This window comes from Lemur catta, chromosome 19 (genome assembly GCF_020740605.2).
Source record: "Lemur catta isolate mLemCat1 chromosome 19, mLemCat1.pri, whole genome shotgun sequence".
Lineage (NCBI taxonomy): Eukaryota > Metazoa > Chordata > Mammalia > Primates > Lemuridae > Lemur > Lemur catta.
Window position 1 is genome coordinate 26,085,350 of NC_059146.1, and position 26,025 is coordinate 26,111,374.

The 26,025-nt window shown below is 53.0% G+C and overlaps 3 protein-coding genes across 8 annotated transcripts; 1 reads left to right on the plus strand and 2 right to left on the minus strand.

Annotated features, from left to right (window-relative positions):
- Positions 1 to 1,143: 1,143 nt before the first annotated feature.
- Positions 1,144 to 7,722, minus strand: QPCTL (glutaminyl-peptide cyclotransferase like). 2 transcript variants are annotated; one of them, XM_045531400.1, is made up of 7 exons: positions 7,476 to 7,722; positions 6,838 to 6,981; positions 5,661 to 5,942; positions 4,100 to 4,252; positions 3,899 to 3,998; positions 3,291 to 3,407; positions 1,144 to 1,907 (listed from the first exon to the last, which is right to left on the minus strand). In XM_045531400.1, exons 1-7 carry the CDS (start codon positions 7,683 to 7,685, stop codon positions 1,762 to 1,764), a joined length of 1,152 nt encoding a protein of 383 aa, XP_045387356.1. In that variant the 5' UTR covers positions 7,686 to 7,722; the 3' UTR covers positions 1,144 to 1,761. The 2 variants fall into 2 exon arrangements, with proteins under 2 accessions (XP_045387356.1, XP_045387357.1); XM_045531401.1 differs by having other exon boundaries at positions 5,661 to 5,762; positions 7,476 to 7,702.
- Positions 7,723 to 8,421: 699 nt separating this feature from the next.
- SNRPD2 (small nuclear ribonucleoprotein D2 polypeptide) lies at positions 8,422 to 12,861 on the plus strand. The gene is made up of 3 exons (XM_045531403.1): positions 8,422 to 8,524; positions 9,904 to 10,083; positions 12,595 to 12,861. Coding segments are annotated over exons 1-3 (357 nt in total). The 5' UTR covers positions 8,422 to 8,522; the 3' UTR covers positions 12,770 to 12,861.
- Positions 12,862 to 14,713: 1,852 nt separating this feature from the next.
- GIPR (gastric inhibitory polypeptide receptor) lies at positions 14,714 to 24,170 on the minus strand. 5 transcript variants are annotated; one of them, XM_045531406.1, is made up of 14 exons: positions 24,087 to 24,170; positions 22,949 to 23,069; positions 22,462 to 22,561; positions 21,827 to 21,934; positions 21,190 to 21,293; positions 20,189 to 20,292; positions 19,853 to 19,997; positions 19,204 to 19,363; positions 18,931 to 18,991; positions 18,531 to 18,600; positions 18,315 to 18,403; positions 18,086 to 18,224; positions 16,529 to 16,570; positions 14,714 to 16,444 (listed from the first exon to the last, which is right to left on the minus strand). In XM_045531406.1, exons 2-14 carry the CDS (start codon positions 23,024 to 23,026, stop codon positions 16,238 to 16,240), a joined length of 1,407 nt encoding a protein of 468 aa, XP_045387362.1. In that variant the 5' UTR covers positions 23,027 to 23,069; positions 24,087 to 24,170; the 3' UTR covers positions 14,714 to 16,237. The 5 variants fall into 5 exon arrangements, with proteins under 5 accessions (XP_045387362.1, XP_045387360.1, XP_045387361.1 ...); XM_045531404.1 differs by having other exon boundaries at positions 14,714 to 16,570; XM_045531405.1 differs by having other exon boundaries at positions 14,714 to 16,570; positions 24,117 to 24,146.
- Positions 24,171 to 26,025: the final 1,855 nt, after the last annotated feature.

Below are 26,025 nucleotides of genomic sequence, written 5' to 3' on the forward strand. Positions count from 1 at the left end.
CACCTTCCCTATTTAATAACCTCCATCCTGGCCTGGCATCCCTGCCGCCTACCAAGTCTCCTTCAAAGTCACAAAAGCAGCAGACACAGAGCCTGGGACAGGACTCTGCTTCTAGACTCCCTCCATCTTGGGATTCTTTTAGGCTGGGCGTGGTGGCTCACGCCTGTAATCCTAGCACCCTGGGAGGCCGAGGTGGGAGGACCCCCTTGAGCTCAGGAGTTTGAGACCAGCCTGAGCAAGAGTGACACCCTGTCTCTACTAAAAGTAGAAAAAATTAGCCGGGCATGGTGGCACACACTTGTAGTCCCAGCTACTCAGGAGGCTGAGGCAGAAGGATCACTTGAGCCCAGGAGTTTGAGGTTGCTGTGAGCTGGGCTGACGCCACCGCATTCTAGGTTGGGCAACAGAGCGAGACTCTGCCTCAAAAAAAAAAAAAAAAAACAGATGTATGATTTGCAAATACTTTTTAATTAAAAAAAAAATGGATTCTTTTAAGTTTGCTAGGCAGCTGTGTATGTGTCAAAGTGTATCTTTAAGGACAGAGTGTCCCAAACTCTGTTGACCATGAGACTCCATCGGGTATTTGTTAGAGTCCCAGCTGCTCCCTAGCGTTCTGGTTCAGGAGGTTTGGGGTGGAACTGTGGAACCTGGGAGTCTACATCTTTTAATGAGCACCCTAGATGAGTCTGAAAATTAGGTAGGGTTGGGAAATATTTCCTCACTGGTTATATCCACCACCTCACACTGCTGTATGCACAGAGAAAGATGGCATGGTCTAACTACTTTGTAGTAAATCTAGATCTGTCTTAACCATTTCTATCATAAATGTCCTCAAACTTTTGAAACCCAGTGTTTCCCAAAGTATCTTCTGATGTACCCTAGTTCTATGAAGTGCTTCCCAGTAAAGGGGTTCCATAGTGAAATACTTTTGGAACCCCTGCATTCTCCACCTTCTCTTGAAAATTCACATTGTGCAGTGAGGAAACTCATTTAATGTCACACCTGCTTCTTTGATTTCTGACCCCCTTTTTCATGCAATACCTATTTACTAGTTTCCAGAGTATGGTGGGTGTTTTGTTTTCTTTTGTTTTGTTTTTGAGAGGAGACCTTGCTATATTGCTCAGGTTGTATTCGAACTCCTGGGCTTAAGTGATCCTCTTACCTCAGCCTCCCTAATCACTGGGACAACAGGAGTGCACCACCACGCCCAGCTTACGCAAAATATGTTTTGCAGAAACACTGGTTTATTGCCCATTGGGTCTGGCAAAATCTGGGATTGCTAAGTGTGACCTTCCATCCCCTCTGTTTCTGTTTACGAGCACATCCTCTGTGGGCCCACACGAGAGTTAGGTTAGGACCGGTGCAGTATCAAGGCTGCTGTTCTGTAAAACGAACTGACACAAAAAAACTTAAGCCACAGAGGATTCATTTAGTTGGATGGTTGCTGCTCCAGACATTCATCCATGGTTTGCTGACCAGAAGAACAGCATTTAGCTCCTGTAGACCTTCAGACCAAGTGTTTACAGCAGGGCAGGGGCCAAGTTCTTATTCCTTTGGATCTGTTCCCACAGTGGCCTCCTGAGATAGTCAAAGGAAAGAGTCTTCAATCATAGCACAAGCAGGAGCCAAAGGTAGGAAAAGCCAAGCCAGCACACAAGGGGCGAGCCAGCCTGAGCTCCTGTGGCTGCAGGTGCCCTTGGCATGTCCCCTGCTGGGTGCTTCTCCTTCAGAATAACATCCCCTGGACATCGGGCCAGCAGGCTAGAGCCCCAGGTATTCAGCCAGGAACACGGCGAGGATGCGGCTCAGGTTGTATACCGTGGGCGGGTGGAGATTGGCCTCAGTGTCCGCAGGCGTGTGCCAGACAGAGGGGAAGGGTGTGGAGATGAGATGGAGCACAGGGACCCCTGAAGGTGAGAGAGGAGACTCCGTCAGGCCCGCTGCGGCCCCACCACTGACCCAGGAGCCCAGGCCCAGGATCTGGGTAACCTCGCTCCACCTGCATATGCTGGGGTTACATGCTCTGTTTTGGCACTTTAAGAACTCTGAACACTAATTTTAAGTGTGTGAGGGTATATGTTAGTTTAGCAAAAAATGCAATATATCTATTGTTTTCATTACATAAATTAGAGACACTCAAAACTTAATGGATCGTGGAGAGACCAGAAGATGAGAAAGATGTCCCTGAGTCCCTGACCCTCCTTGCAAGGTACATTAGCCCCTTTTTCTCTTTAATAATTGCCCTTGTTGCAGTACTTGCTGTATTCCAGGCCCTAATCTAGGGCTGGCCACACACACACACACACACCCCATTTTATCCTGACAATAAATCCTTTAAAGTAGGTAAAGGGATACTTATTTACCCCCCCCCATTTACAGATGTAGAAACTGAGGCACAGAGAGGCAGGCAGAGTGATCAATAAAGAAGGCATTGTAAGGAATGCCTATTTGTTGAATGACTAAATTATAGAGTACAAATTTTAAAAGCAGCTTTTAACGCTTACTGTATGCCAAGGACTGTGTAAGTAGGCATTTTATAGACCTGATCTCATAATCACAAACCTGCAATTATGAAGGTTATATGTATAGATATCTTCATTTTCCAGAAGAAACGGGGCTCAGAGAGGCTAAGTGATTTGCCAAGTAATTAGGTCAGCCAGTGGCAAACTGCAGATACTAGAACCCAGACCTCTCTCGGTCTAAAAACTACATTCTTAATCCCTCTCCCAGATGTTTTCAACCCTGGCTGTATGTCAAAATCGTGGCAGCTTTGTAAAAATCAGGCAGAGGCTCAAAATTGGGTTCAGAAAGCCTAAAATATGATTGGGCATTTTTCTTTTGTTGTTTTTTAAATATTCTTTGACTTTTTTTTAATTAATTTTTTTCTTTTTTTCCCCCTTTTTTGGTCATTTTTTTTTCCTGTTGGTTACAAATGACAAAGTTTTTTTTCTTTATTTTCTTTCTTTAGAGATGGGGTCTCACCATGTTGCCCAGGCTGGATTCAAGGTCCTGGGCTCAAGCAATCCTCTTGCCTTGGCCTCCCAAAGTGCTGGAACCACAGGTGTGAGCCACTGCACCCAGCCAAGGTCTTTATATGTATTAGGGTATATAATCCCCTCAACAGTACTCTAAGATAAGAGCTATTGTCCCATTTTACAGATAAAAAAAATCAAGGCACAAAGAGATTAAGCAACTGACCACCAGTCCCCAGCCCTGGGAAGGGGCCAGGGCCAAGTCAAATTTGTGGCTTCCTTGGACCTCCACCCTCCAACCCTCCCTGCAGTAGGTACCTCTACGGAGGAAGGGGATGTGGTCATCTTCCACAGAGCCAGGGGGCTCCCCGGGTTGGAAGTACATCACTTCCTGGGGATGAGACTGCAGCAGGTTCAAACGGTGGAGACGCCTCTCTGGAGGTGGTGGGGATTAGAGAGCAAGGGTTAGTCCTCAACAGCCTAAGGTCCCCTGTTCACAAATCAGAGGAGGGTCTGTGGTCACCCCAGCAGGAATTAATGCCAGTTACTCCCCACTGTGGCCTTACTATGTTGCTGGTCTCACTCAATCCCCCTGAGTCTAGGAGGTAGATGCCCCTGTTATTACCATCATGCTCATTTTACACATAGGAAGTTGAGGCTCAGAGAGATGAAGCCACTCGTCAAAAGTCACAAAGCTGGTAAGAGGCAGAGCCAGGACTTGGGACCAGGGCTGTGTCACCACAGAGCCCCTGTGTAGTAATCACTATACTTGACGGTGGTGGGATCAGTTTGCTTCTGCTCTAGTTCCGTAGGGAGACTAGGAAGGTGGAGGGAAGGCTGGATGAGCCTGTGGAAGGAGGGCCTGGCCCATCCCGTTCTCCCTTCCCGCATCCCAGGCTGGAGCCCGCCTCTGCCTCCACCCTTACCGATGCTCCTCAGCCGATGGAACCAGCGGAGCGTGCGAGGGAAGTGACTGTAGAAGGTCGGGTTGGCGGCTCCCAGGAGATCGAGAAGCATAAAGAGCTCCTAGGGGGAGAGGCTAGGACTGAAGGGGGCCAGCGGGATACTGCTGACCCCGCTTTGCCTTCTCCCTCCCTTGCCAGGACCCAGTGGGACCCTGATCTTACAATAGCCTGGATCCTGGTGGGGCCCGGACTGTGGGGCATGGATTCCATGAGCTGGGCCAGGTGCCGGGAGCCGTAAAGGGAGTCCTTGGGTCCCCACTCCTTCAGCGCCTCTTCGCCATCCAAGAAGAGCAGTTGCAGGGTCACCGGAGCTGCCTGTGGGAGCAGCAGGTGGCCAGGGCCAGCCCAGGCCCAGCCCTCAGCCTTAACCCACCCACATTTCCTGCCTTCTTGCACAACCAAATACGACAAAGTAGGTGTCCTCACTCAGAACATGGTGGCCAATGGCACAGACTTGCAGCCAAACTGCCTGGGATCAAACCCACATTCAGCTGCTTCATAGCCGAGCAGATGTGGGAAATCTAACTTCTCAAAGCACCAGTTTTGTTATCTATAAATGGAGTTAATAATGATTCTATTCTTAGGGTAGGATTTGAATCCAGGTCTTCAAACAGTGCCTGGCATATGATAACTAACTAAGGGTTAGCTCTGATTATTATTCCTCAAGTTCAGTTTGGCAAAAGAGACAGAGCCACAAATGAATAATTATGCAAACAGTGAAAGGCAGTTGGGACAAATGCTTCCAAGGGCTGCGGAGTCCTGAGAGAGCAGAGGAAGGGGCTGGGGAATGACCTGGCCTGGGGAGGGCGTTGGATCTGTTGGGAAGGGATGTTTGCATGGAGGGTGCCTGGGAGCTGGCCTGGCAAACGTGGGGCAGAAGAAAAAGTATTCCCAGCCAAGGGAACAGCACAGACCAAGGCTGGGGCCAGAGAAGGGGCCAGAGAGGTTTGAGAGGAGACCAGAGGGCTTGGCATGGGCCAAGGAGTTTGGGTTTGCCCCTGGGGAGCCATTGAGGGGGTTTGAGCAGGGCAGGAGCATGATTAGACGTGTGTTTTCCTTCATTCATTCCACAAATTTTTATAGACATCCTACTTTATACCAAGCAATATTCTGAGTCCAGGGAATATAGCAGGAAACAAAAGTCTCTGCCTTCATGGAACTTATTCTGGTTTGGGAGACAGGCAAACAAATCAACAGAATGTACCATACAGCAAGGGATGGTGACAAGGAGCTATTTTAGGGTGGCTGGGAAGGCCTCTTTGAAGAGGTGACATTGGAGTAGACACCTGAATGAAGGACAGGAACCAGCTAAGAAGATATCTGAGAAAAGCACATTCTATGCAGAGCAAGCAGCAAGTGCCAATGCCCTGAGGCAGGAGTGAACCTTGTGGGTTTCAGGACACTGGGAGGTTGATGTGGCTAGAGTGGAGTGAGCCAGGGGTGAGGAGTGGGAGAAGAGAGAGGTAACAAGACATACCTCATGGGCCCGTATAAGGACTCTGGCTTATGCTTGGAATGAAGGGGGAGCCATGGGAGGGTTTTGGGCAGAAGGACAGGATCTGACAATATTTGATATTTGGGAGGTAGAAAAACTGCTGTGACTCTGTGCATGGAGTGGAGGTGGGAAGACAAAAAGGATGACAAATGCCCAGGCAAAGGAGGGCTGTGGCTTAAAAAAAGGTAGAGGTGGCCCACCGCCCCTTCCCCCACCCCTGCTCCTCACCTGCTCCTTGGCCCTGCTCAGCTCTGGGTCCAGGGCCTGGGCCAGCTCCAGTAGCAGGGCGCAGGGCACAGCTGAATCCGTGGCCCCCACAAAGGGGGCCGACTGGGGTGGGAAGAGCTTCGAGTCATAATGGCAGGCGAGGGTAAGGTGACGGGCAGCCCCTGGGTCCAGTGTGGCCACCACGTTGCCAAAGTCCAATGGCCCCAGGGGTGTTGAGGCTGTGAAGGGATCCAGCTCCACATGCCAGCCTGCTGGCAGGGCCCGCAGTGTGGCCTCCAGGAACTAGTGGCAAGAGAGAGGTGGGAGGGTGGACAGGGACTGGGGAGGAGGTGGGGAAAAGGGCCACGTGATCTGAGCCATGCAGAGTGGTCCGGTAGACTCGCAAGTCCCACTCCAGTTTAAATCATTCCCTTGACACACTTCTGCTGAGTACCTACTGGGTGCCAGATATTGCCTCGATGCCAAGAACACTAATCACAGTTTACTCTTAAATAGCTCCTATTATGTGCCAAGCTCTGTTTTAGGGACCCTACAGGGTAAGGACTGTCAATGGATGATGACCCCATTTTGCAGATGAGGAAACTGAGCCCCAGAGAGATTAAGAAACTAGTTCAGGGCTGGGCATCGTGGCTTATGCCTGTAATCCTAAACACTTTGGGAGGCCAAGGCAGGGGGATCACTTGAAGTCAGGAGTGCGAGACCAGCCTGTGCAAAAGTGAGTCTAGCCCAGGTGACAAAAGAGACCCTGTCTCAAAACAAAAAAAAAAAAAGGAAAGAAACTAGTCCAAGGTCACAATCTAAGAGGATGAGGTAGGATTGGAAATCAGGCAGTATTTAAATGACTCATTGGTTTCAGGGAGGTAATATAATATAGAAACATTATAGCACCAGCTCTGGAGCCAACCTGCTTAGGTTCAACCCCCAGGTCTACCATTTATATTAGCTGTAGGATTTGGAATGTGTATAACCTCTCTGGGCCTTGGTTTCCCCAACTGCATAATGAAGATCATATTGGTACCCACCTCATAGGACTGTTTGCTGCTTGCAGCTAGCACATAGTAAGCTTTTGGCGGGGGTAGTAAGGTGGGCAGTACAGCCTGGTGGTTTGTTACTGGCAGGGGCCTCTCCCATTCCCTAGTGAGCTGGGGGTGTCAGGGATTGGAGGTAGGGCTCTTACCTTTCTGACTTGGAGATTGCCGGGGCTGCCTGGGGTTCGCACAACCAGCAGGGGGCGCAGATAAGCGCCCCAGAGACGCTGCGGGTCCAGTTGTCCCACCACCTTCCGCAACCGGGCTTCGGGGAGGCTTCCGATTAACGGGGCCTTGGGAGGAAGATGGGATGGGGAAGAGAAGAATGAGAGCAACTCCATTCCGACCCTACCTTGGGCGCCATCTCCCCAAGGAGCCCCGGTTCCTCTTCGTAATCTGTGGCCTCCAGCATCGGAGGCTTCTAGGATAATTCCTAGACTCAGGAAAGGTCCCTCCAAGCCCATCTGGTCCAGCCTACCTCAACCGTGATGGGGATATTGGGGCCCAGTTAAAGTGAGGAGAGAGAAGGGACTCTTTCAAATAGCTGACTTAAGGCTAGAACCCTGAACTCCCAGTCTTACTATTCCAGACCCCTCCTCTTGAGGAAGAGCTGCTATTACAGAACAAGCCCGAAGCCTTATTCCGTTGGTAAGGGTCATGCGCTCAAATGACAGAGATAGTGGCACCTGCGGCTAGGGCCGTGCGATAAAGCCACGTCAACCCCAGACGTCGGGGAAGAGGAAGGAATGAGGGTCCCCGCGATGCCTGGGTCCCTGCCCGACCTCACCCGCAGCTCCCTGCCCGGCGGCAGCTCCTCAGTCCTGCGCTGCCAGCCGCTCCAGATGGTGTAGAACGCCGAGCCCACGGCCAGCGCCAGCAGCAGCAGGGGCAAAAGCTGCCCCCGCGGTAGCAGGCGGCGTTTCGGTGGTGAGAGTGCCCCCGCGAGGCCACGTTCCCCGGGTCGCAGCCGGGGCCGCCCGCGGCCCCCGGAACGCATGGCAGCTCTGCCCTGAAACCGCTCGGCACCGCGGATTGAGTTTAGGCCCGGCCAAGTTCCACCCCATGGAATCAGTGGACCAATGAACAGCAAGAGCGACGGCACCGTCCCACCCCCTAGCGAGCAGTGAAACCAATGGGAACTATGATCTTGAGGACACGCCCCCAACCTCCCTGGGGTTTTAGGGTTGTTCCCCTGAGGATTGCACCCCCCTCCCCCGCCCCAAAAGGGGAGCGCGAGCGGGGTAGGCTCCGCCTTCGTGGTGGAGGGAAAGCCAATGAGCAACGTGTGATCGTGGAAAACATTCGACCTCTTGGGCGCAGGTCTATGCCCCTCCCGGATGTAGGCAAGGGATTGGTTGCGCGGGGTCGGAAAGATCAATAGACACGTCAATGAACGGTCCCCGGGGTGGAAAAGGGGCGGTGCCTATCGCAGAAGCGAGGAGCGGATTGGCTTCGCGGAAGCCGCGCCTCCGAAGGCAGGGTCGGCGGGCATTTGGAAATGGCGTGTCATTTTCCTCCTTTGACTTATACCGTTCTGTAACGAAATGGTTTGAATCAAACCCCGTCTCCTTTTCTCTCTATTGTCGTGGACATGTGCCTCGTATGGTCCTGAATGGCCTAGAACCACTATTCGAGGCTTTTATCCCATCATTGTTCTCAGGGGGCGGGGATCACTATGGCAACAGGTCACGCCCCCACCTGCTGGTAGGTTTGCGCAGGCGCCTACGGAAGTGGGCCTCAAGAACCGGAAGTCCCGCCTGTCTCGCGCTCTCTTTCCTCAGAAGCAGAAAAGCAACGCGGAGAAAGGAGTTGACCTGAGAGTACAGCCATCACCATGTGAGTTTGGGCTGGACTTAGGCGGCGGGAGTGGGGTTCAGGGTGTAAATTTAGCCGATTAACGGTGGAGGAGGGTGAGCAGAGCTGGGGACGGAGGCGGGGATTTTAGGGATAAAGTGGTGTACCCATCTCCTGAGGAGTTTGGGAACCAGCATGGGGCCTTTGACGGATCATGAGTTCAGGAGACTGGACGGCTTTATCAGATAACGGGCTGAGGACTTTCCTAGATAATTAGTCCCGTTGAAATGATTGTTAAAGGGAAGCGATTTTACGATAAAGAACCTGGCAGGGGGGCAGTACGGACTTTTAGGAATAATGAGGTAGGAGATTTATCAAGATAATTAGAGCGGGAAACGGGTGTCTTTTCGACCTAATTCGCGACTTTTACGGATGACGAGTCACTGGCAAGATTTTGCGTACTTATGCCTTCAGCAAATTATTATTAATACATTGATTGTTCATGTATCAGGCACGATACATCAATGAATGAGGCCTATCCGCCCCTAGAAAAAAAATCTTATGCTACAGCTTATGGGAGGGAGAGAAAACAGGCAATAAATAGAATAATAAATAAAGTATATGGTGTGTTAGGTGATCAGGGCTGTGACTAAAGAAGCAGTTAAGCAGGGCGAAAACAATGGGAAATGGTAATAACTTAATAACTAGCACAGAAGGACACATAGGGAAGGCATCATTTTAGCAAAGACCTGAAGAAAGTGAACCATGCAGATATCTGGCACTTCCAGGCAGAAGGAAAAGCAAACGCAGAAGCTCTAAGGTGAAAGTTTGCCTCACATTTTCAAGGACGATCCAGGAGGCCACTGTGGCTGGAGCAGAGTGAGAGAGAGGGCAGATGTAGGGCATTGCAAAAACTTTGGGTTTTACCTTTTACACTGAGATGGGAGCCATGGAAGTGTTTTGAAGAGTGACCTGATATGATTTAGGTTTTAGCACAGCTCTTCATACATTTCTGTGGAGAACAGATTGTCAGGGAACATGGGTGGAGGCAAGGAGATCAGTAAGACTCCAGGAGAGAGATGATGGAGGCTTAGGCCATAGTAAGAAATGGCCATTTGCTGACAGATTTGATACAGGATGTAAGAGAGAGAGAAGTCAAGTTGACAGAGTGTTTGCCCAGAGAACTATCAATGGAAATGGGGAAACTTGATAGGGTAGATTGAGCGACCTGGAGCTCAGCCTGGGACGTGCGAAGTTGAAAATGTCTGTTAGGCTCCCAGGCGGTGATGCCAAGAGAGGAGACTGAGCAGGAGGATGCGTGTGTTCAGCAAGGTTGGGGAGACACTGGGGGTGAGGCCCTGGTCACCCATGCTCCCAGCTCCAGCCCCTCTAACCTAAGGGTTCCATACTTGCCCATTCAGGAGTCTCCTCAACAAGCCCAAGAGTGAAATGACCCCAGAAGAGCTGCAAAAGCGGGAGGAAGAAGAATTTAACACTGGTCCACTCTCTGTACTCACACAGTCCGTCAAGAACAACACTCAAGTGCTTATCAATTGTCGCAATAACAAGAAACTCCTGGGCCGTGTGAAGGCCTTTGATAGGTGAGTGCTGGGTCTCAGGAGGTGTTTTATCCAGGCCTGGAGAAGCAGCCCCAGCTCCAGAAGCCTGGGATGTAAGCATTTTAAAATCCCAAATGTGACTGTCTCTCATTGCCCGTCCAGCTGTGCAGTGTAGTGGTTATAGACATGTACTTGGGCGAGCCAGTCCACCTGAGTTCATGTCCCACCTGTGCCTCTTAGCAGCCAGGTGACCTTCAGCGAGTGACTGTCTTGTTTGTACACTGGCAGTAGTCAATCAGAGAGGCTTTATCTGAAGAGGCAACAGTGAACAGACCTGAATAAGATGAAGGAGCAAGCTAGGATCTGTGTGTTTCAGCCAGAATGAACAAACAGCGAGTGATTTTTCATCCCTCGGTTTCAGTTTCCTTATCTGAAAAATGTGCATCATAATACCTATTTGGTTTTTTTTGTTGTTGTTGTTTGTTTGTTTGTCTGTTTTTGGAGACAGGGTCTTGCTCTGTTGTCCAGGCTATAGTGCCGTGGTGTCATCATAGCTCACTACAACCTCAAACTCCTGGGCTCAAGCGATCCTCCTGCCTCAGCCTCCTGAATAGCTGGGCCTACAGATGCGCACCACCATGCCTGGCTAATTTTTTCTATTTTTTGTAGAGATGTGGTCTCTCTTTCTTGAACTGGTCTTGAACTCCTGGCCTCAAGCGATCCTCCCGCCTTGGCCTCTAAAAGTGCTAGGATTATAGGCGTGAGCCACTGTACCCGTCCCAGGGGATCCTTTTTAATCACTGCTGATGGCATGCCACACAGTTTTAGACCTTGGTGTTTTTCACTTAACAATATAATTTGGAAATGTTTCCATATTGGTGTGCCACTTCTTTTTATAACTTTTTTCCCTGAACTCGTAACATATTCACATGAGTCCCAAAACACTAATAATAGTCTAGTGAAAAATTTCCATCAGGCCTGTCCCCAGTTTACCTAGGCCAGCCTCCTGCCACCACTTTGCAGGTATCTTTCAAAGATTCTGTACTGTAGGAGCAAATGGGCAGTGTATATGATTCTCCTATCGCCTTTGTTCCCTTCTAAACATGACTTTCCTGGCTGGGGTGGTGGCTCACGCCTGTCATCCTAGCACTCTGGGAGGTCGAGGTGGGAGGATCACTTGAGCTCAGGAGTTCAAGACCAGCCTGAGCAAGAGCAAGACCCCGTCTCTATATAAAAATAAATAAATAAATAAATAAAATAAACATGACTTTCCATACATACTTTTCTACCTTTTGCCTCACAGAATCTCCTGGAGGTTACTCCATAGCAAAACATAGAGAGCTTCCTTATTCCTTTCATTTTTTCTTACTGTGCAGTAATATTTCTATCAGGTGTATGCACTTTGGCTTGGTCAAACCAGCAGCCTCTAACAGCTGCATGTCCCGCATCTCTTCCCATCCCTTCTTCATCTCCCTTTCCTCCCAACCCTTCCACACCGTCCTCATCTCTTTCTATCCCTTTCTCATCGCCTTTCACCTCTTTCCTCCATCTACTATCCCTTGACCCTGCTTTAATTTTTCTTCATAGCAGTTATCAGCACTGCTGACAGTATATCGTAGATCTCTGTTTACTTGTTTCTTTTTGTCCCCTTGCTAGGTTGCAAACCCATGAGGTTGGCAGGGATGTTGTCTGTTTTATTGTTACTGTATCTGTAGTATTCATGTATTAACAGTAGATGCTCTGCAAGCATTTGTCAGCAACCTCAAACTCCTGGGTTCAAGCAATCCTCCTGCCTCAGCCTCCGGAGTAGCTGGGACTACAGGCATGTGCCACCATGCCCGGCTAATTTTTTTTTCTATATATATTTTTAGCTGTCCAGATCATTTCTTTTCTATTTTCAGTAGAGACGGGGTCTTGCTCTTGCTCAGACTGGTCTCGAACTCCTGACCTTGAGCGATCCTTCTGCCTCAGCCTCCCAGAGTGCTAGGATTACAGGCGTGAGCCACCACACCCGGCCTGCTAGTGTTTGTTGAATGAGCTCATGCATACTGTCATCACACGTGCCCACCTGGCACCTTAGGACAGGAACTAAGCAGGAGTGGAGGCGTCAAGTGCCACCTGAAGCTCCCAGCACCCCAGGAGCCCCTGGGTCTCCAGAGAGAAGCAGTTCCTTTGCTGCCACCTCCCTAAACACTTAGCATTAAAAGGCACAAGCGGAACCGTTCTGTTTGCCTTTACCCTGTGCTGTGTTCTGAGTACTTTACCAAAATGTTGTATTAATTCATTTAATCTTCACAACAACCCTATGGGGGAGGTACCATGATAGTCTCCCTTTTAGAAAGGAGGAAACTGAGGCACAGAGGGGTGAAATCCTTTGCCCAAGCCTTAACTAAGGACTTGCAGAGGTGGCATTGGAAGCCTGGCCCTCCTGGCCCAGGGCCCGCACCCTTCCCCAGCCTGTGCTGTGGAGGGGGACAGTAGTACTGGGCAGAGAAGAGGCAGGCAGAAGTCTCTCCCTCACTCCCGGGGCCTTCCTGCCTCCTTCCCCCCCAGGCACTGCAACATGGTGCTGGAGAATGTGAAGGAGATGTGGACTGAGGTCCCCAAGAGCGGCAAGGGGAAGAAGAAGTCCAAGCCAGTCAACAAGGACCGCTACATCTCCAAGATGTTCCTGCGCGGGGACTCGGTCATTGTGGTCCTGCGGAACCCGCTTATTGCTGGCAAGTAGGACTACCTTCCTGCCGACATCTTGGTCCCCTGTCTTGTGAAGACCTGCTCGTTGTGATGGCAATAATAAAGCTGTGTTTTTTTCTAGTGAAATCTGCCTGTTCCCAGGGCCTCGTGAGTGGGGCGGACTCAGGAAGGAGGGAAGGCAGCTGGGTGTAGGGCTGAACACTGGGACCAGGACCCCCGAGCAGGTGAAGAGGCCCCAGCTCTGCCCCATCCAGGCCTCCCTTTCCCCATCTGCATAGTGAATAGGTTGGGCTGAAATGATCTGTCATTTGTGATGCTGGAGGAGGTATCAGCTATTTTCTATCTTAATTATTTTTTCCATCAGCATGCATCCTCCAAGTGCCTCCTCTGCGCCCAGCCCTGTGTTGCAATGCTGGGGCACAAGCACGCCCAAGAGAGCCCCTGACCTGCGCTCATGGACAGGAGTAGATAAGCACTGAAAACAGTCAGTACCCAAATACTGCTAGCGATCGTGGCTAACACCTGAGCTCTTCAGGTGCCAGACTCAACACTTCAGACATCCTCCTGACATCTCTGAGGCAGGCCTGTTAATTTATTACCTCCATTTTCCAGAAGAAGAAACTGAGGCACACAGAGGTAATGTCACTTCCCAGGGGCACCCAGCCAGGAAGTGGTGATGCTGTGATCCAAACCCACCCTCTCCTGAGCGTGTGGCTTAACCCCTAGTTCTGCTGCCCCTCAAATTCAGCTTAATTACCCTTGAGAGGAATTCTCTGACAAATGCAGCGAGATTGAGGTAGGAAAGGGAGGCCTTGTGTATTGTGGGTGGGTTAAGTATCCCTGTCTTATTCTGACATGTACACTGACCTTCCCCCCCTTGTCTCTTTGTTACTGCCTGTATCTCTGCCCTCTGGATATAGCCAAACACCAGGCACATGTGGGTGGCAGGCCTGTGAACTTAATGAGACGTTCAGACTCTGAGCTGGGAAAGGCACGGCCTGAGTTATTCTATAAGCCTATTAGTGGCAGGGCTGGGACCCTGCAGTAGGGAGAAGGCCTGACACACACAGGGTGGTGGCTGTGGGGTTATAAATGTATGTGTTTACCATGTCTACTTGGAATAACCACCCGTTGGGCAGATAATAGAGCTATCCCATTTTATAGATGAGACATCTGAGGCCCAGAGAGGCTAAGTGATTTGCCCAGGGTCATGCAGTTAGGAACAATGGAGCTGCGACCAAACCCAGGGAGCCAGGTCCTCATGAACAGTCTTTATTGTCGGGGAGCAGGGTGGAGGTATAATAGTCTCATCTGTAAAGTCGGGGCAGTGGTGCTGCCACAGGAGGTCACCCCTGGGATTTGGTTCTTAGGCAGGAGTGGAAACAGTCCTTAGGAGGACGAGAGTCACAGTCCTGGGTTCGAATCCTGTCCTGCCTTCTGGTTGTTGACTGGGAAATGGAAATTGGTTTCCCTGCCTTGCAGGTTGGTATCAAAGATTTGAGTCCTGGCATGGTCTGATTTCCTTTCTCATCTCTTCGCCCACCCCACAGCCCCAAATGGTTTTTATTTGTGGAGGAGTTGGGAATGTTCCCCAATTCACACAGCTAGTAAGTAGCCAAACTTAGTTCAAGTTAGTTGAGCTTAGTTCATACTAAGATAAGATCCAGGCTGGTTCCTACTCTACTATTCCTATGCTACCTTTCTAGAGAAGCAGCCTTCAAAAAGTTTGGCAGGTGTGCATACCTGCACACACACAGGCTTGTAATTTTACATGTAACATTGCCAATTGGGAATTCTCTTAGGCGGAGGTGGGGGGGTGGACAGTGGCAGCATGGTGTCCCTGTTTTCTTGTGGCAACACATGGCTGGAGTTGAGCAAGGCCCCCACAAGTCCCCACCCCGTCATTTCCTATTGTGGCCTGGCCAAGAAGATTCTCCCACTCCAGAAAGAAAAAAAGCAAGTGTTTCTCATGCTTTATTTACAAGGGCCCTGCCCTAAGGCCCCCAACCCACCAGAACCCACAAGGTGGTGGGTGGGAGTAGGGCCCCAAGCTTGGAAAGGCTGAGTTCAGCTATGGGCACATCTGCCCAGGGAAAATACTTGATGACACCCAGGTACTAACTGAGTCTGTGTGTGTTTATGTGGGGGAAGGATTTAGGAGTGAGGGTCTTGTGTGTGTACCAGTGGTCCAGCCACAATGGGGCTATCAGCCTCCCCCCTAATTCTCCCCGTTCCTGGGGGCCACCCATCTTAGGAGACCTGCGTCCTCACTCCCCAGTTAGTAGTGGTCCTGGCTACTCCGGATGGAAGGTTTCAGCTCCAGGGCCTGCCTTGAGACGCCTGTGGTTCTATCTACATGCCAAGTCCCTGTCTCTGGATCCCAGTGACTCTCGCATTTCTAGCTGCAGCTCTCACCTCTCGCAAGAACTGCAGACCCTTTTACCCAGCTCCCTTGGGTATCCTACAGGCACTGGCAGCTTAACTGTCCAAAGAGAACTCTTGGTTCTCCCAACCCTGAGCCCAATATCCCCATCTTTCTGCACCATTCCAAACCAAGGAGGCTTCCTTGACTTCTCTCTTTGCGGCACGTTCTTCATGCAATTCATAGCAAAATCCTGGCATCTCTACCTTTAAATTTAAAGTATCTCCAGAATCCAACTACTTCACACCCCTGGTGCCCTCCATCCTGGTTCAGCCACTGTCACTTCCTGCCTGCAGCCCCCTCCTTACTGGGCTCCCAGCTTCTACTGCTGCCTCTAGTAATCTGTTCCCCTACAGCAGCAGTCCCCAAACTTTTTGGCACTGGGGACAGGTTTCACGGAAGACAATTTTTCCATGGACTGGGGGTGGAGTTGGGGGGATGGTGAATGATGAGGAATGGCTGTAAATACAGATGAAGCTTTCCTCACTCAGCTGCCCACTCACCTCCTGCTGGGGGGTGGCTGGGAGCAGGGGCTGGGGACCACAGCTTTATGGGACAGGCAGATGCATCTGTTTAAAACATTAGCCAGAGACCTTCCTGCTAAGAATCTTCAGTGCATCTGGAATTAAATCCCAACTCTTGTGCGTCTGCCTACTTCTCTCTCTCTCTCTATTGGCTTTGACTTATCCCAGTCCAGCCAAGGCCAAGCTCTTTCCTGCCCCAGGGCCTTTGCATATACTATTTCTTCTGCCTAGAATCTTATCCTCCAATTCTTACCAAAGTTGTCTCTTTCACCTCTTTCAGGCATGGTTTAAATGTCACCTCCTGAGAGATGGCCTCCCAGACCACCCTAGCCCCCCTTCCAATTTCCCTTCATAAGCCATTCCACAGCATGTGTGTAACTTGATGTTTGTGGTCATCTGTTCCCCCGCCCCCATTGTGATCTCCAGGGGGGCAGGAACCTTGTTTTCCTGTTTCCTTCTCCCCCATTTCCCCAGAGTTCCCTACACTGGGCCTGGCACACAGTAGGCACTCAATAAATACATGCTAACGGGGGAACGGACTCAGGAATCCCGCTACCTAGCAGTAACTTTCCAACACCCGGCTGGCCTCATCCCCATGCCCTGGGAGGATCCCTGAGGACAAGGCGCGGCCAGTGGGGACCTCGCCTGGGCCGGAGCCCGAGGGCAGGGCCCGGGAGGCACGCTCCGGGAGCTGGCGCTGCTTCTCGCCAAGGCTGTGGCGCAGGCGGCAGTGGTGCCAGGCGCGGCGGATCTCCGACTGCACCTGCAACAGGATGGCGCTCAGAGGCGACGCCGTTCCCCGCGCGGCCGCCAGAGGGCGCGGGCGGCGGGCCAGAGCTCTTCCTACCTCCTTGTTGATGAAGCAGTAGAGGACGCTGACCAGGAAGCCCTGCCAGAGGAGGCGCGGGGGTTCAATCCGGGTGAGGGCAGGATTGTAACCACACCCTTAATGAGCTCGAACCCTCGCCAGGCCCCAAAACACGTAAGCTGCCGCCACCTTGGTCCCAGACTATTGCGATCGCCGCACAGGCGGGGGTCGTCGGGGAGGGGGGGACGGTTTAAACACCGGGCCGGCAGGTAGGACCGCCTCCCCACTTTCCCACTTGGGCAAGCTGCTTAACCCCTCTGTGCCTCAGTTTCTTCATCTGAAAAATGCAGCAGTAATACGGTGGTTGTGAGAATTGAGAATTGAACATGCAAGAAGCTGTAGTGCTTATATCTGCATAAATTTATATATGTTCTACATCTAATTTTAAACAAATATAAAATGTATTTCTATTTCATAATTAATTAATTAATAGAAATCAATTACGTATATGTACTATTATAGACACTAATCTTAGTATTATTTTCCATGATGCTGCTCAAATCTAACTCAGATCACATCCCTCTGCCCAGAACCTTCCCATGGCTCCTGCTTGGAACAGAGAAAAAGGTGAAGTCCTCACCTGGTCCCTGAGGCCCCTCAGCTCTCTGTCCTCGCCCCCCCATACCCCCCTACTGACCTGTATGCTCAGGCACGCTGGCCTTCATCACAGGCTACTCTTCTGCCTCAGGGATCTTGCACTTGGTGTTTCTCTTCCTGGAACATTTTCCCCAAACTTGTGCCTGGCATATCCCCTCACCTTCCTCAGGTCTGTGCTCCGGTGTGTCCTTCTCAGGGTGGCCTTCCCTAACCCCCTGTCTAAAACAGCAACCCCACCCTTCCTTGGACACCACTCACCTCTCTTTTCTCGCTTTCTCCCCCCTCTAGGCTCATCTCACCATCTGATGTTCTGCATGTTTCACTTATTAGTGGGTTGAGTGTCTGTCTCTCCTGCTAGAGTGGAGGGGCCGTTTGCCTCTTGGCCATATCCCCACGATAAGTCTGGAAGAGTACTTAGTACATGTACACGCTCAGTAATTTTTTTTTGCTGAATTTAATGAATGAATGGGCTTGTAAGGTGAGACTGGTATTGTCCCCACTTTAGAGATGAGGAAACTGAGGCCCAGCAAGGTGAAGCAGGGTGGGGACCAGGGTAAGGCAAGCAAGTGCAGGGAATGAGCACCTCCTTAAATTCTGCACCTTAGGCATCTCATTTGCCTCTCCCTAGCCCCAAGCCTGAGGTGACAGCCACACCGCTGGCAAGTGACAGAATCTGAATTTGGCCCCAGCTGTGTGCAGCATCAAAACGTCACTGTTCAGGAGGCAGTACTCCTCGGTTACCCAGTCTCCCTCCTGCTCCCTGCTGCTTCCCCAGCCCAGGACAGCCCTCGCTCAGTATTGTGTGTGACACGAAGAGAACCCCATCTTCACACCCCATTCAGTGGCTGTGCCAGAGGATGACAGTAGCCCTCATGACTGGGGGAGGGGGGAAGGAGGGCCCCACGTGGAAGGTGTATCCCCTGCACCCTGCCTGAGCACCTGGAAGGAACTTAGGAAGATCTCAAAGCCGATCTTGGCAAAACGCAGGGCACCCCGAGCCTGTTCCTCTGTCAACGGAGCAAACACCACCTCGTGGACACCCAGCAGGGGCACCAGCGTCAGCGTTGAGCGAGCCAACCTGGGGAGAGAGGGCAGCAATGGACCTGCAGTCCTGGATCCTCCAACTCGCACCTGGCCTTTCCCCTCTGTCCCCACTGCCGGCCCTCACCTCAGCCTGTAGTCTGGGCAGCGCATCTGCTGTGTCCTCAGCTTAGACAAAAGGATGCCAAGAATGCGGATAAAGATGAGGAAGTTAATCTACGGGGAGAGACAGAAGTTGAACCAGCAGCTCCCATTCTGGTGGGGGAGGGCAGGAGATGGTACCCCCGCTTCCCAGAATGGAAAATCCCTGAGGACAGCCTGGAGGAGGCAGGGCCGACCCTACCAAGATGGTCGTGAGAATGGGGGTGCGTATGATCCACCAAATGGCCTTGACTTCGTTTCGCTCCCAGCACCTGTGGGGGGCGGGATAGGGCTAAGAGACAGAAAACCGCTAGACTCACTGGATCATGCATATTAACTCGCCAGGCTCCGCCCACTTTCCTTAAGACCACACCCACATTTCTTAAAGCCCCGCCCATTCGTTACTAGCAAGGCCCCACCCCATCCCCCTTGCCAGTCGTTCTCCAACACCTTTTCAAACTCCTCATTCCTTTAGACCCCGCCCACATTCCCCCCAATCCGTGAGTTGCCATCAGACCCTGCCCGCGTTTCCATCACAACCCGCCCAAGTCCCTCAAAGCTCCGCCCACCTCCCAGGCCCCGCCCCAGACCCTGCAACTCACTGCGTGTTCTCGTGCAGGTACCTGACGATCACCCAGGGAATGACGAAAAGCGTGGGGGCCCCTGTGCAGACCCCGACCCCCGCCCCCCCACCCCGCCGCAGCTGTCAGCGCGCGCACGGGCCCCGCCAGGCCCAAGACCCGCGGAATTCCTCTGTCGGGGTGGGGAGGCAGAAGCCTAGAGGGTGGAGGAGACCCCCTGAGGTAGAACAGCAGCAGGGCAGCTGGGGGAGCCGAGGCGCGCTGGGCTGGGTGGGGGACGGGGTCGGGGCTCACCCCAACCAAGGAGCAGGTAGCAGCGGAAGTGGTCCTCCTCGGAGCTTCCCATGAGCACCAGGAGGCTGTGCAGGTAGACACCCTCCACCAGCAGCCACGTGTAGTTGGCACCCACACAGTACTGGGTCACGATCTGGGCTGTGCGGCAGGCAGCTAGGGCCTAGGGAGGGCCAGACAGAAGGAGGGGGCAGTCAGGGCCGCTGGGGTGTCCCCAAGCCTTCCCCTACCTGACACCCCTTCGTCCCTATCTCTTGCCGTGGAATGTTCTCCCACATCTGTGTCTCCAGGGCATGGGATCTGTGGTTGCTTTCTTTCACCCTTTCTCTTTCCCTATATGGATTCTCCCACCCTGACCCCCTTTACAGTTTGTATCTTCTATCATGCCATCAGAGTTCCCCCTAGGCCCCCAAAATATGGCCTCTGCCACCCCAGCTCCTTGTAAGAACTGAACTCTCCTGCCAGCCTATGGACTCTCCCACCCCCTGACTTCTTAACAATTGGTATGGCCCAACTTGCAGCCAGATAGTTCTTCCCACTTTTGCTGCCAGCTGCTTGTCTCTCCTGCCCTGTCTCCCAGTAACGAATTGCTACCTACCACATTCCTCCCCACCCCCACTAGTTAGTTTCGGGACAGAAGGAGGATGTACACCTGGTTCCACAGGGTAGGGGCCTGGTCCCCAGGGTAGGGGCCAGGTGGAGGTAGCAGACGGTCTCGAGTGAGGATGGCTGCCGCCCGCAGCATGAAAGACGTGAACAGGTTGATGTGGATGTAGTTTCGAGTGCAGCGTAGCCGCCTGGGAGATTTGAGAGGCAGTCTGGGGACCTCCAGAGAGCTGTCCTCAGCCACACAGGGCCCCTTTAGCTCTCTCCAGCCCTTCCCACAGAAGCACCAGTGGATGCTTGGAGTAGGTGACCACCCCATCTTATTGGACAAGTAACTGAGGCCCATGTCTCTGCTGCCACCACTCAGGACTGGGGGTCCCACCTGAAGAAACTCAAGATGAGCAGGGCTAGCAGCAGCGTGGCAAGGGACAGGGAGTAGCCGACGGTATACACCACCTGTAGCCGCTCCAAGATCAGCTTTTGGTCCTGGTGGGGGCAAGGAGGGCATGGGAACAAGACTCAGCTCTTCCCCCAGGCCCAGAGAAAGGCTGGAGGGACACCTGCTCCTTGATTCTGCCCAGCACCCTAATTTTCTCTTGGGAACCACCCCCCTTTGTTTGAGTGCGGCTGACTCCACCCTCGAGCTCCAGAGCTAGGCCTATGACCAGCCAACCAGAGCATACTACCTAACACCCCCCACCCCACCCCCACACATCAATCCTGGGACATTATGGGAGAGTTATTGAGAACAAAGATCAGTCTTCCACAATGATGGGTGGTTGGTAGGATGTGAGCATGATGCCAATGAAGACCACCTTTTCTACCCCACAGAAAAGATGAGACCAGTGCAGAGAAAACAGAGGCACAGCATGGTGACAGATAGAGAGAGATTCCTGACCACATCATTTGAGCACCTAGATCTCCCTATACCTGAAGCTGAAGCTGTTGCCTTATACTTTCTTTTTTTTTTTTTTTTTGTTGAGACAGAGTCTTGCTCTGTCGCCCTGGCTAGAGTGCTACGGCATCAGCATAGCTCACAGCAACCTCAAACTCCTGGGCTCAAGTGATCCTCCTGCCTCAGCCTCCTGAGTAGCTGGGACTATAGGCGTGTGCCACAATACTCGGCTAATTTTTCTATTTTTAGTAGAGACGGGGTATCGCTCTTGCTCAGACTGGTCTCGAACTCCTGACCTCAAGTGATCCTGCCTCGGCTGTTGCCTTATATTTTCAATCAAACAAGCCAATACATTACTCTTTTTTCCTTCTGCAAGCAAGGCTGAGTTGGGTTTATGCAACCCAGAGTCCTAAGCAGGCTCAGCCTGAGGTTGCTGCCTTTTCACCTCTGCCTGGACATCCTAACCTGAATCCCTCACCTCTTCTTACCTGAAAGGACCCATTCTTCTCTGGGTTCTCACACTGGGTATGGTCTCTCCAAGGTCCCCACTGGCCATCACTGCCACACTGGCGGAGGACGAAGCCTGCAGCCACTGTGGGGAAACAAGGGAGGGAGGGGATCAGAGGCACAGAGAGACAGCGGAAGACAGAAAGACAAACTGTGAGACAAAGGCAGAGAGAGAGCCAAAGTGATGACTATGATGGTAATGATAAGCCCTTATAAAGCAGTTTACATATATTCATTAATTTAACATTCATACAGGCCTACAGATGGGAAAATTGAAGCACAAAGAAGTTAAATAAACTGTCCAAGACTACATAGCTAGTTAGACCAAGAAGACCCAGACATCTAGAGACAGACTCAGGAAAAGGAGAGAAAATAAGACCCCCTGGTCCCACAGAGAGAAACGGAGACAGAGAAACAGCATTATTTGAGAGCCAAGGTTGGACGGACGGACAGACGGACGGACAGACGGACAGAGAAACCCAGCCTGATAGAACGAAGCAGGGGACAAAGAGGAGCAGGAGAGGGGTGTAGGTGAGCTGTAGGGGGAGTGGTGTCTGGGGACAAAAGTTAGGAGCTGTTTGTGTCTGGGGAGGACTTGGGGTCCAGGGAGCACCTCACCGTGGCGGTGCCAGGGCAGGTACCAGGGGCAGGAGGCACGGGCAGTGGCATTGGGTGTAGCAGAGTCCCAGCAGACGTACATATCGAAGGATCCGTTACAGGCCAGGCCTGCGGGTGTGCATGGGGCCAGACACCGAGTGGACCTACCGAGACGCGGGCCCAGCGCCTCCCCACCTCCCACACGCCAGCCCTGCTCTGGCCCCGCCCACCAGGGGAGGGTCCCGTCCTGGCTCTGCCACAAGCTCCTCCCACCAGCCCTCAAGGCCCCGCCCATCCCCTCCAACCCCACTCTGGGCTCCTCCCACCGGCAGGTCCGGGCCCCTGATTCTTCCCGTCCAGAGAGGCTCTTCCCAGACTCCACCCCAAACCCCGCCCCTTCATGGTCAGCTCCATGCAGGCCCCGCCCAGTCTTCTCCCATTTCCAGCTTCTTCCCAGGCCTCTCCCACTAATCGTGGTTCTATCCCAATTCCTGCCACGCTCAGCTCTAGGCCCTTCCCACGGAGGCCAAGCCCCCAACCCCCCAGGGTCTCTCCGATCCAGGGCACATCAACCACAGATCCGCCTCACTCAGGCCCCGCCCCCGCCCCTCTCAGCCGCAACTCCTCCCCCTCGGCCCCCGCCCGCCTGGTCACACCTGAGGGTGGCTCCGCGGCCTCTAAGGTCTCCCGGCACTCCCTGCGGTACCGTTCCCAGCGCTGGTACAGCTCCCCGGCCGTGTGCCCCTCAGAGCCTGCCTAGGATAAGACAGAAGGGAGGACCCCCAGACCGACCCCCGCCCCCAGGCGGCTGGGTTCGTGTGGGCCAGAAACACCCCAGGGAGACTTCGAGGAGCTGTCCCTTTTTGCTCGGGAGTCTTGGAAACCTCTTCGAAGTCTTGGGGGGTGCCTAGAAGCCACCAAGGGAGTTGCTATGAGGGAGTGAAAACCCTCAGGAAGATTGGGGAGGGCGTGGCTGGAAGTCAGGAAGATTTGTGCGGGAAAGAAGGACGGGGAATAACCATTAAAACTTGAATCTGGGCACGCGGGGCAGTCTTAAAACTCTCTTTGAGATGAGGGGAGACTTAAAACCGTCCCCAGACCTCCCTCCAGGCCTTGAACTCCTGTGGCTCCTGGAATCCTCACCTCCGCCCTCCGGAGCAGCAGCCCGGACAGCGACAGCAGCCGCAGCAGCAGCAGCCGCAGGGGCGGAGAGCTCGGCATCGTGGGGGCTGCGAAGGCTCTGGTCCCGCAGGGGCAGTAGGGCCTGGGGGGGGGGGTCCCAGGGCAGAGTCAGCATCAGCACCTGTGTCCTCCCTGCGACTCCAACCCAATGCCCCCACTGCCCCCACGAGTGATTATTTGGGGCTGGGGGGGAAGTAGGGGGAGGTGTGAGGAGTGGGCGGGGCCTCCGGGGTGGGTGGGGCCGAGATCAGCTGCGTGCTTCCCGCCCCCCCAGTTGTTGCTGGGGCAGCAGCGGTGAAGTGGGGGGGGTGTTTGCTGAGCGGGCGGTTGCCCTAGAGCTGCGCACACCCGGAGTGTGACACTGAGACCTAGAGTCCGGGGAACCTGGGAACCGCCTTTGAGAGGAAGGAGTAGAAACCATCAGCCTAGCCGGGAGGGAAGCTTGAAACGCACATCTGAGTTCCCACTCTCTGAGGCCAAAGGGTTTTCAAAGTGCAAATAGGAACCGGACCTTATAAAACTTTCCCCGCTGTGGATAAAGCCCAGAGTCAGTGGGACAGCCCTCTCCCAGCATTCGAATATGTGGGGACTAGAGAGGCTCCAGACCCCGGGTGGAGGTGTGCACAGCCCCAGATGCCTGGAAATCCATCGAATCCGCACCCTACCCCACGCCCGTCCCCTGGGCATCATGTAGAGAAAGAGGGAAGCAGGAGCAGGGAGGGTCAGACCAAGGCCCAGAAGGGCAGACACGAAGTCAGAGACACAGGAGACCGAAGTACAGAGACTGAGCGACAGAACGAGACACACAGCAAGAGACCAGACCCCAAAGGGCAGAGAAAGACAGAGACAGAAATGTGGGCTAGGAGACAAAGAGGAGATAGCAGCACAGAGATGGGGGGGGCGGGGGGAGAGAGGTAGAAGTGATCTAGCAGCTAAATGAAGATTGAGACATGGAGACAGAGACACCAAGAGACAGACAGAGAAGAGAATACGCCGTGGGCACAGAGGGACAGAAAGCGGGGAAAGCACAGGCTGAGAAACAGAGTGACAGAGCGTCAGAGACGTGAAGGGGAGGGGGCAGGGATGTGGGGGCCCTCACCTGTCCCCAGTCCTGCTCCCGATCACTTACTCCTGCCGCCCCTGCCTCCGCTGCTTCCACTGCCTCGTCTGGGCTCTGGGAGAGGTGACAGGCGCTGGCAGCCTGGGTGGTGGGAGGGGGCGGGGCCAGGGCGGGCCAGGGAACAGCTGGGGGGAGCTGGGGGCAGAGCCGGAGCAGAGCAAGGGGGCAGTCCTGTGAATATCACAGTCACTCAGGTGGGAGAGCAGTCATGGACCCCCCCCACCAAGTGTGCACAATCTCTCAAGCTGTCCCACCCGCAGCCCCCGGTCACAGACGGCTCTGTGCCACCTAGCCACTCACACACAGAGCCTCAGCCACTCAGTCATTCACGCAGTGCTACGCACAATCCCACACGCTGAGCCCCAGACAGGCACAGTCACAGAATCTCACACACTGTTACTCACTGCGTCACACGTTCAATCACAGTTGTACAATCCCACAATCACACCCAGACAGCTACAGTCTCTAACCCACAGGTTGGCAGTCATCCACAGTGACACACAGCCACATACCCGGGGTCGTGTGCTCCTACACGCACACAGTAACACAATCGCAGCTTCCCATAGTCCCTACAACACTATCAACCACACACACACATTTACACAATCACTAGGTCATGCCACAAACACTGTTTCCCCGCTGGCCTGTGTGCCCTGGGGAGGACAGAGCCAGGGCATCTCGGCCACCACTGGGTCCCTGGCACTGTCCAGAGCACAGGCTGAAGGAATGATTGTCAATGAAATACGTGTACACAGTTACGTGGTTGTTCCTGCAGTCACACAATCCTTTCATGACACAAACTGAAAGTCGCACACAGCGTTATGCAAACACACCCATTAACACTCTTACACACTCACACACTTCACATATTCACCCAGAGTCCACAGTCACGTTCCAACACACATTCCCCAACTGTCCCTGAGACACATTCTGTCACCCTCACTCCCACAGTCACACCCAGTGAGTGGTCTACAGACAACTCTCCTCACGGTCCCACCCACGCTCACAAGTTGCATACACTCGGACATGTGTCGCACACACAATCCCATCTCCCACGGTCACACACAGTCACACAGGCGCACACACCATCGTCCCACAATCACACACTAAACCGTAGCCTCGAGTGGTCTCATGGTCAGGCACCACTGGGTCACACACACGCTTACAATCTCTACTTCCAGGCTCTTCCTCTGCCCTAAATATGGGAACGTCTGTACGTGACAGGGAAGGCTTAGCACCCAGTCCCAGTTCCCAGCGCCTCGTCTCCCTTAACACAAACCATTGATTCATGCACATTAATCACACTATTAACATTCATGAGCACACACTCCCCTGGGACTGTAAGATAAGTGGGACAGAGGAGAGTCTGCCCATTTTGCAGAGGAGAAATTGAGGCCCCAGGAGGCGTAGGGAGTAAGTGGTGGTGTGGGGTCCCCAGTAGAGGCTGGAAGGGAACCAGTGTGGGGGGAGGTGGGGGTCCCAGCTTCCCAGCCTCTAGCTGGCCTCCCTGCTCTCTGCCCCACATTCCTGGTGCCCTCTGGGTCCTGGGAAAGGCTCGGTTCAAGGAATGGGGTGGGGAATGGGGTGGGGAAGACATCTGAGGTTGCGGGTACCTCTGGCAGAGGCTGGAGTTGGGAGGGAGTCTCTCCTTGGCCCCCAGAGGGCCCAGGGGTCATTCCCCTGAGGAAGGGAGAGAGGAGGGAGGAGTGGGGAGGAGAGAGGCTGGGGAGCTGGGAGGGAGAAGCAGGGGAGAGGAGTGAGGCAGTGGGAGACCGGAAAAGAAACCATGGACCAAGAAGGAGAGAGGCCAACAGAGAAAGACAGGGAGGGAGAGGGAGAAGAGAGAAACAGACCAAGAGAGGCAGAGAGAAAGAAATAGAGAGAAATAGACAGACAGACAAGGAGATATACAGATAAA